Source organism: Esox lucius, chromosome 17, assembly GCF_011004845.1.
Source record: "Esox lucius isolate fEsoLuc1 chromosome 17, fEsoLuc1.pri, whole genome shotgun sequence".
Classification (NCBI taxonomy): domain Eukaryota; kingdom Metazoa; phylum Chordata; class Actinopteri; order Esociformes; family Esocidae; genus Esox; species Esox lucius.
The window spans coordinates 25,334,943-25,345,593 of NC_047585.1; the positions used below are offsets into that span (position 1 = coordinate 25,334,943).

Genomic DNA, 10,651 nt, shown 5'->3' on the forward strand with positions numbered 1-10,651 from the left:
TGTGCATTTCTTTTGTTTTTAGTGGTGCAACCATATCTAAAGACATTCGCAGTGTTGTTTAGACCATCGATTGGATCGTTTGCTAATTTATTTACTCTGTCATCGATGAGCGAGCCTGGAAGAATAAAAAGGAATCTATTTCTAGTCTGACAATTTATATTACGGCTTTTAAAATTCATATTTAGGGTGTGAGTGGGTTTCTTGTTTTAACAGTAAATGTAATAAGACTGTGATCCGATATTCCAGGATTATGGGGAATAATTATAATATCTGTTTCTTGTGAAAGGACTAAGTCTAAAGTATGATTGTGGCAGTGTGTTGGACCTGAGACATGTAGGCCAAAACTCATTGGGTCAATTATGGCTTCAAAGGCTTTTTGAAGAGGGTCATTGGACTTTTCCATATGAATATTGAAATTGCCAAAATAGAATCTGCCATGACTACAAGGTTAGACAAGAATTCAGGAAACTCATTGTGGAACATTGTGTATGGCCTGGGGGGCCTGTAAATAGTAGCTATGAAAAAATATTTATCAGTCTGGTTAACTGTCATGAGTAAAACTTCAAAAAAATGAAAACAGTGAAGTGTTTAAGTGTAAAATTATATTTACTGTCATAAATATTAGCAACACCCCCCCCTTTCAGGATGCGCGGGGGATATGATCACTAGGGTAGCCAGGAGAGACAAACACACACACACACACACACATACTGAGAGGGAGACAGAGTTCTTACAAGTTCTTCCCTTTATTCGGGTTAGTCAATCAGCAGTACAGAGAGCATATATATATACATGCTCTCTGTACTGTAAAATATAATCATGTATATTTTACATGATTAACATATGAACTATACATTCTCTCCCATAGTCCTTATTTGGGGTCTATGTAGGACCTCCCCATTTCTTCACAGAGCCTTTGAAAGTTTTCTGTTTTCCTGGGGTCTTCGGATGGTTCACAGACAAACAACAAGAGGGAGTGGGTAGTTTGACCTAATCTGTTTCAGGCCCTGGGGTTTAGATTGTTGATCCGCCATTGGCTGCGGCTCCTGGAACCCTCGGCTCACATCCTGTACTCAGTTCTTTACCAACACACCTCAGCACGTTACGGGAGCACCCCTGTTGTAGAAAAAAGAGAAAATAATTCGAGCAAAAAAAACATTAACAGGCTGATTTTCAGAATCCAATATACTAATGGACACTATTGCATTATATTGTCATCATCTGAGAAACTCTTGTCCTATCCAAACTGTATTCATATTTTCTCCACATAGATGATCCTCACCAGCAGACTTCTTCTTGTAGTAGACCAGTCCTGCTAATGCTATGATAGCTCCCAGAACCAGCCCAGATGCCCCAATAGCTATCTTATTCCTCTCAGACTCAGGCATGGACGGGTCTGTCAAAGAGAAAATTACATTCATTATTTTGATACAACATAAAAACAATATATCAATTAAACACTTTCTACAACCACCATAATCTGACATGAAATAGTCCCATTTAGACTATTTCATGTCAGATTCAATGTACCGTTTTTAGCTCATGTATCACACACTGATCCCACTCAGACACTCTCACATGGACCCCAACCACTTCCACCCCCTTTACCTTGATCTTATAATCTTGCCTCATACATACTAACCCACTCCTGTATTAACATTAGCATTTCCACACATCATTACCCCCACCCTCAAACAATAACACCCCGTCGTTTGATTTTTATTTTAGTCATTTACAGACACGGTTACACCGAGCGAATTACATGCGTGAGTGGAAACACTTTCCATGGGAACGTAAGCTCCCTTCACTACCAAGTGAACAAAAATCAATACTGCAAAACCTCATTAACCCACTCCCACCCTTACCCCAGTCATACACCATGGGCTCCGGGAGGCTGATGTGCTCCACCATACAGGAGATCTTCTCTCCAGATTTGGGTGTGTACTCCAGATGGGAGTGGATCTGGTAGTACCAGTCCCTGTCAGCCAGCTCCTCAGTGGAGATCACATCAGATTTAATCTCATGTCCGTCCCTCAGCCAGCTCACACTGATCGGTTTGGGGTAGAAACTGTAGGCGCTGCAGATCAACATGGCAGGGTGTCTGTCACTGGGGGGCGTCACTGACCTCAGTCTGAGAGTGGGCTTAACTAAAGGATGTAAAAATCAACTTTTGTGTTAGACATAGATGAACAGTTATGTACTAATCAAATGGTCAGTACATTTTTGAAGAAGTCACACTACTGCATGTTCTGTCTATTTAAAATTATGTTAGTTTTTATATTCAGGGCTCGACAGTAACAATGGCCCGATGGCCCCGGGCCAGTAAAATGTCAAGTTGAGACTAGATAAAACTAGCAAGTCACTGTCCCGATTGGGCCACTGCAAAAAAAATTAAGATGGCATTATAAACTCTGATCTGGCACACGCACAAATAACTAGCTTGCAGCTCTGCCCTGACCCACCTAGACAAAACCAACATCTATGTGAGAATGCTATTCATTGACAATAGCTCAGCATCCTGTACCAGAATTATTGGAAGAAAAAAGTATGGAGAAGGCTTGAAACAGCTCATGATCCAATGCATACCACATCAACTGTAAAACACAGTGGAGGCAGTGTGATGGCATGGCTATGCATGGCTTCCAATGGAACTGGGTCACTAGGGTTTATTGATGATGTGACAGAAGCAGCCGGATGAATTCTGAAGTGTATAGGGATATATTATCTGCTCAGATTCAGCCAAATTCAGCGAACTTGATTGGACGGTGATCCACTTTACAGATGGACAATGACCCAAAAAAATTCTGCGAAAGCAACCAAGAGGTTTTTTAAGGGGAAGAAGTGGAATATTCTGCAATGGCTGAATAAATTTGTCCATTTACATTCGAGCCCCTGAAATAAGGGGACTATGTATGAAAATTGATGCAATTTTGAAAGGTTTGATAGCAATATTTTTGTTCAACCCCTTAAATTAAAGCTGAAGGTCAGCATTTCAATTGTATCTGGGTTCTTTCATTTCAAATACATTGTGGTGGCGTACAGAGCCAAAATTATGAAAAATGTGTCAGTGTCCAAATATTTCCAAACCTATATGTATTAACTTACACCTCCAACTTGCTCGAATTGCCATTTGTACTTGCATTTGCCTCATCGGACAACCACTCATTTCCACTCAGTCTTTTTGGGTAGGAGTCTATTAGCATTGCACATCTTGACGAGGCAATATTTGCCCACTTCTTTGCAAAAGCACTCCAAATCTGTCAGATTGCGAGGACATCTCCTGTGCACATCTTTCTAATTGACGTCTGAAGGTTTTGTGCCAAAATTGCCTGGTATTTGGAACTGTTTATAATTCCCTCCATCCTGACTAAGGCCCCGGTTACAGCTGAAGGAAAACAGCCCCAAAGCATGATGCTGCCACCACAATGCTTCACTGTGGGTATGGTGTTCTTTGGGTGATGTGCAGTGTTGTTTTTGTGCCAAACATACCTTTTGGAATTATGGCCAAAAAGTTCAACCCTGGTTTCATCAGAACAAAAAACATTTTCCAATGTGGTTTTGGGGAACTTGATGTTTGTTTTTGCAAATTTCAGCCGGGCTTTGGTGGTTTTCTTTGTAAGGAAAAAGCTTCTGTCTTGCCACCCTACCCCATAGCCCATTCATATGAAGAATACAGGAGATTGTTGTCACATGTAGCACACAGCCAGTACATTCCAGAAATTCCTTCAGTTCCTTTAATGTTGCCTCTTGTAGGCCTCTTGGAAGCCTCCCTGACCAGTTTTCTTCTTGTCTTTTCTTCAATTTTGGAGGGACATCCAGTTCTTGGTAATGTTTTCTCTACTTGATGATGACCGTCTTCACTGTGTTCCATGGTATATCTAATGCTCTCGAATTCTAAGAGCTGCAAAAGTTGGTTGATTAATGACTGTATCTAGCTAGAAAACGTCAGCTAACCGCTAGCAAACGTCAGCTAACCGCTAGCTAACAAATCGTGACCAGTTATTCAGTGCAGTGAAAATGAATAAACTATATAAAATGCATACAACGGGGAATGTAACTTCTAGAAAGTTTTTGCAATGGTTTTGATCGGTAGTAGTCACTAATATAATTTGTTTTTGTGTATTAGTGTTGGCTGTCTGTTGGTACGTAAGTTACACTTCTTGTCCCGATTTGAATGCTTTCTACCTGGTTAATATCATAGTATGGTCTTGAAACAATTACAATCAGGAAATAAAGTTATAAATACTGTTTGAGCTAAATGTGAGTAAATAACAGCGTGGTCTGACCAGCCATTGTTACGTTACTCGTAGCTAGGCATGCTAATGGTGCGTTCTAAACATGACGTTCTAATCACACCAGTGTGATCGTACACTTCAGGGACCACTCTAGACTGATCACACCGGTGTGATCATACGTGCCAAAGGGTTAATCAGAGTCACTTTAAATGATGGCAGGTGTGTAATGACTTCTATTTAACATGAGTTTGAATGTGATTCTTATTCTGAAGTTATAAGAGGTTGTGCACACTTATGCAACCAGTTTATTGGTTTTTATTTTAAAATGTTCCTCCTCAAAGATTTCAGTTTGTTTTTCAATTGAATTGTTCACATTATAGGTCACATTAAAAGTGGAAAAAGATCTGAAGTGATTTATCTTTGTTTAATTATTTTACATCACAAAAACCTGGCATTTTTACAGGGGTGTGTAGACTTTTTATATCCACAGTAAATTTCCTGCCCTCTTCTATTTACACTTCTGGTTAAATGCTAACTGCATTTCGTTGTACTGTACTCATACTCAATTACCATAAAGTAGAATCCATTCTAAATACAGGAATTTGTTTCCCCCATGTTGTCCAGGCACATGGACGTTTGCTCATAGGACAATTATATTTTGCTGACACTGTCGAGTTTTGGCTCAGTGGAAGCCTGCTTTATCAACAAATAAGTAATTGTGATGGTTCAAATCAGTTCAGTTTGTAAATCTGAATTACTCCTCTGTCATGCTGTCTGTCATACTCCATTTTGAAAGACATTAATAATAATAATAATAATAATACATGGGATTTATATAGCGCTTTTCAATGACCCAAAGACGCTTTACAAAAACAAGCAAAACAAAGAACACTGAGAAATAAAATATACAACAACAAAGGGGCTATGGGAAGGCTTGTTTAAACAGAAATGGCTTAAGGCGGAGTCGGAAGGTGTTAAGAGAGTCAGAGTCAAGGATGGATTGTGGCAGTGAGTTCCAGAGCCGGGGAGCAACCCTGGAGAATGCCCTATCACCAAAGCTCCGTAGCTTGGATCTGGGGATGATGAGGTGGCCTGCTGTACAAGAGCGGAGTGAGCGTGAAGGTTGATAGTGTTGAAGAAGGTCCGAGAGGTAGGGGGGAGCAAGTTTGTGGAGGGCTTTGTAAGTCAGGAGGAGTATTTTGTATTCAATGCGCTGTTTGACAGGGAGCCAGTGAAGCTCACAGAGGATGGGGGTGATGTGCTGCCAGGACTTTGAATGAGTAAGAAGCCTCGCAGCAGAGTTTTGAACCATTTGGAGCTTATGGAGGTATGAGGAGTTGATGCCGGACAAGAGGGAGTTACAATAGTCAAGACGGGAGGAGATGAATGCATGAATCAGAGTTTCAGCTGCAGGTGGGGGGAGGGAGGATTTGAGTTTTGCAATGTTACGAAGATGAAAGAAAGATGATTTGACAGTCTGTTTAATGTGTTGCTCGAAACAGAGGGTGGAGTCAAGGATGACCCCAAGGTTGCGAGCACAGGGGGAAGGAGAAACTACAGTGTTGTCAATGGTGAGAGAGAATGTGCCAGTTTTACTAAGGGTGGATTTGGTGCCAATGAGAAGTTCTGTTTTTTCACTGTTGAGTTTGAGGAAGTTGTGATGCATCCATATTTTTATTTCAGAGAGACATGATTCAATATGGGCCAGAGGTGGGTTGGTGAGAGATTTGGTGCTGAGATAAATCTGTGTGTCATCAACGTAGCAGTGGAAATTAAGGTTGAAGTGGCGGAGGATCTGACCAAGGGGGAGGATGTAAATAATGAAGAGTAAGGGACCCAGAACAGAGCCCTGGGGGACCCCCTGCGTGACTGTAGATATTTCAGATTTTTGGTGACTGAGGGAGATGTAATGGGTTTGATTTGTGAGGTAGGTTTGCAGCCAGGAGAGTGCGGTTCCCTCAACACCCAGACCCCTGAGCCTGGTGAGGAGGATCTGGTGGCTCACGGTGTCAAATGCGGCACTCAGATCCAGGAGAATCAGGATGTTGAGGGAACCAGCATCAGCAGAGATGAGGAGGTCATTGACAACTTTGAGTAGTGCAGTCTCTGTGCTGTGGAGTGGGCGGAAACCAGACTGGAGGGGTTCAAACAGGTCATTGTGAAGCAGGTGTTGTTGGAGTTGAGAGGCAACCGTCCTTTCCAGGGTTTTGGCAAGGAAGGGGAGGTTGGATATCGGGCGGAAATTGTTCAGGATGGTGGTATCTAGTCCAGGCTTCTTTAAGATGGGAGTGACAGGAGCAGTTTTATAGATGGACGGGACAATGCCATGGGTGAGGGATAGGTTAATGATGCGTGTGATGTAGGGACAGAGTGCAGGCAGGCAGGCTTTAATGAGACAGGCTGGAATGGGATCAAGGGAACAGGAAGTTGATTTGGACGAGAGTATAATTTTGGTGATATAGTCAGAGTCAATGGGGGAAAATGTATGAAGGTGAGTGCGAAGGACAGGCGGTGGACAGAGTGAGTAATCAGCGGTTGGAGAAAGGGAACAGGGAAACTGACCTAACAGTGATGCATTGATTTTTTTGATTTTGTCTTTGAAGAATGAAAGGAAAGTGCTGGCAGGGAGAGTATGTGAGGTATGGTTGTTATGGCGAGGCTGAAGTAGCTTGTTGACTGTTGAGAATAAGGTATGTGAGTTCATATTAGAGCTACTGATAATGTTGCAGAAGTAGGAGGACCGAGCAGTACTGAGGGCATCTCTGTATGTAGAGAAGTGATGTTTGTATGCTTCGGTGTGAATAGTGAGCCCCGTTGATCTAGCCAGGCGTTCCAGGCGTCTGCCAACCTGCTTCAGAGAACGGAGCTCAGGAGTAAACCAGGGAGATGAGGTGGTGAATGAAACATGCTTAGCTCTAAGTGGTGCCAGAGTGTTAAGGGAGGAAGAGAGAGCGCTGTTGAACTGATTTGCCAGATCATCAGGGTTGTTGGGAGCATGTTCCAGGGGTAGTGCAGAGCAAATGGCAGTGGAGAGATGGAGAGGGTCGACAGCTTTGATATTACGGAAGGAGATTAGACGCTTATCAGTGTTGTGGGGTATTTTGGAGGAGAAAGAAAAATGTAAAATCTTGTGATCAGACAGGGGGAAAACAGAAGGGGAAATATCTGAGAGGTTAAGGCCGACAGAGCAGACAAGGTCGAGTGTGTGGCCCTTAATGTGAGTGGGGAAATGGACGTGCTGGGTGATATTAAAACAGTCCAATACAGCAATAAAATCAGAGGCAAGTTTGGAGTTTGGTGTGTCAACATGAATATTCATGTCACCGAGCAGGAGTAGGTGGGGTGAGGAAGGAGTAATGATTGTGAGTAGGTCTGCTAGATCAGATACAAATGATTCGTTGTGTTTTGGGGGACGATATATAAGAATGGTGGTCAGGGAGCATGATGCTTTGAAAGCAATGTATTCAAATGAGGAGAATGAGGTAAATGACAGTTCAGTTAATTTGTTAGTGGAATTGTATAATACAGCTAGGCCACCACCACGACCAGTGAGACGGGGGTGGCACAGATAATTGTAACCAGGGGGAGTAGCTAAATTGAGTGATAAAAAAATCATCTGTCAGTTGCCAGGTTTCCGTGAGAAAAAGGAAGTCCAGTTTGTTATCCAGTATTAATTCATGTAGCAGTGGAGCTTTATTGTTAATAGAATGGGTGTTGAGGAGAGCAAGATTGGTAGTTCGACAGGGTGCAGTGGGGGTGCAGATGGTCATAGGTTGGAGGGGGCGAAGAAAAGAATGATTTATAGTTCGATATGGAGGGTATCTAGGAGGACGGGACTGAGACCATATGGAGATTATGTTGCTATAGGTGTTAGAGTTGGTAGACCAGTTACGTCGGGAGCCTCGATGTTGATAGAGACGTCTACAGAAAATGCCAGACGCACGGGCACGCTGGGTTACAACAGGAGGAGGTGGGTAGTTGTTATTCAAAGCTAGTAGATCCAAACGGGAGTAGAATATTATAGGAGGACGGATGTTGGGTGTGAGCCTTAATAATCCAGGGTACTATGTCAACAGCAGAAGCAGGTGGAGGTATGGTTGCTGATACATGGCAAAGATTATGGATCCAGTTGAGTTGTCAGAACAATCACACGGAAACACAAGACAGACTATAAAACCAACCTAGCCAGTACCAGACCCTGGCTGCTAAAAGACCCCACAGCACACACAGCCCTCACCAGTAGACAACAGACAAAAAGACAGTGGTGACTTACTCAGAGTAAGTCGTCTGCTGGAGCCCAGGTCACAACAAACAGGTGAAGACCAGGATGACACAACGCAGGCCAAAGAGGGATATATGAACTGTAGAGCTAACCAGCCAGCAATGTGGTAGTCTGGAGGAAAGTATGAGCCAATCAAGTTTAAAACGTGTTTCAGGTGAAATCCGGTGTGATGTTGATGTTATCAAAATGCAGAGGTGTCCATTGAAGTGGAATAAAATCGGAAGTCCTTCAACACAGTTCAACGCGGTTGTAACATTAGCGTTTCGGCTACCCAGCTCACAAACCACGCCAAGATTAGCTACTAGCTTTATGATGTTAGTGATTTTTCAAAACGAGGCAGTCGACTGATGTCCAACTTCACATCCAGAATAGCCAGAGGGTAAAGACAATAACATAAGCAAACTCATAAAAACAAAAGACAAACAATACGTTACAAGGACAGTTTCTAAGGAAAAGCGGCAATTCAGAAACAACGCCAGCAGATACTCTCCCCGGAAGTCAACACATTGCCAGTGTTCACATGGTTTATATGGTTATATAGTTACCAGTGACTTTTACTGCATGGCAACAATGTCCAGTTTATGACAGTATTGTACATAGGCAATGAAGTGGTCTTTTGTGGCTCACTACAAACACCAAGATTGTGGATTTGAATCCTACAGAGTTTAAATACAAATCAATGGCCTTAGGTTGGTAATTCTGTACTTTTCAATTTGAACACAGTAGGCAAAACAATATAAAATATATACAGTATCATCACCAAATGGTTTACTGATGATCATTTGGAAACAATGTGCATAGTGATAGTAAAAAGTATTTTAACAATAGAGAAGAAAATCTTATCAAAAGTGATGCATGTATGAACAATGTATTTCAATGTGAAACTGGTCATTCTAGATGTTTTTTGTGAAATGCCCTCAGATGTGACAAAAGGGCTTTTTTGATGAGCTTTTGTGTTTTTTGTACTTAGAGTGGTGAAATATTACCACATACCTGTGTGAGTAGTAACAAAGCTTCTGGAAAATAAATAGTTGTAGTTACAACTGTTATAAAAATATTTATCAAAAAAAAAATATATTGCATTTGATAAATGAAAGAAGAACATAGTCATGTGTTGAGGAGGTCTGCTCACCTGTCTTATCCATTATGCTTCTGTAGTGGTTCCAAGCATTGGGCTTGCAGACACTATCCCGCTCTGCTTGTATGGCAGCCAGGTAAGCAGTATCACTGTTCATTCTCTTTGCAATGGAGAAACCATACTCTGTGTATCCCACAAACTCACCCACAGTGCTGTTGAACCTGATTATTTCTACCTGATTAAAAACTTCAGAGCGTATGAACTCCATATCCTGGAGGTCCTTTGAGATGAATCTGCACTGGTCTATTAGCTGCTCAAAATATCCATCTAAAAAATTAAAAGACGTACCAATGATTTTAAAAAGGTTATTTTCAATTCAAAGTTACAACCAATATGCCATGAGAGTTGTACTTGACGGTTAATTTTTTTATTTTATTTTCCTGGAAGTCGCATTAAGATGTTGTTGTACTATAGTTTCTACAACATCTTAATGCCAACTGTCTTACTCCACACTGTCAGAGATTATAGAACAATATGGCTTGGTACATCTGAGTTACCATAATGATTTCCATGATTGTAACAACTGAGACATGATTTCAAATATTTGTACAACTTACCTGTTCTGTGGGATATGGACAAAATTCCAATCAGGAACATGTTGATGTTTATCAATCCCATATTCCTCTGTGTGTGATAATGAATTAAACAGCAGCTAAGTTTGACAAAATACACTGTTGTGGAAATTAGCCAATACTCTTTTGTAAACACTAAATGTCACATGTTACCAGGCAGATAATTTTTTTGAGAAGTGTATTAAAGGTTAAACTAAGGGAACATGTAATCATCACAGTCAATTAAACTTTAGGGATATCAATCTGTCCAGTTAGGAAGCATAAGCGATTGTGAATCAATGCCACCTGTTTTGTTGCAAATGAAAGTGACAAAAGGTGCACTGGAGAGGCAACAGCAAGACAAGCCTACAAAATGGGAATGGTTCTGCAGGTGGTGTCCACAGACAATTGCTCTCTCCTCATCCTTCCTGACTGATTCCTCTCT

At 41.6% G+C, this 10,651-nt stretch overlaps 1 protein-coding gene across 1 annotated transcript; it reads right to left on the reverse strand.

The window, feature by feature from the left end:
- Positions 1-727: 727 nt before the first annotated feature.
- LOC117592920 (rano class II histocompatibility antigen, D-1 beta chain-like) lies at positions 728-10,282 on the reverse strand. The gene is made up of 5 exons (XM_034287327.1): positions 10,213-10,282; positions 9,650-9,922; positions 1,866-2,147; positions 1,283-1,396; positions 728-1,116 (listed from the first exon to the last, which is right to left on the reverse strand). The coding sequence occupies exons 1-5, from the start codon at positions 10,271-10,273 to the stop codon at positions 1,103-1,105; spliced, it is 744 nt and encodes a 247-aa protein (XP_034143218.1). The 5' UTR covers positions 10,274-10,282; the 3' UTR covers positions 728-1,102.
- Between the last annotated feature and the right edge of the window lie 369 nt (positions 10,283-10,651).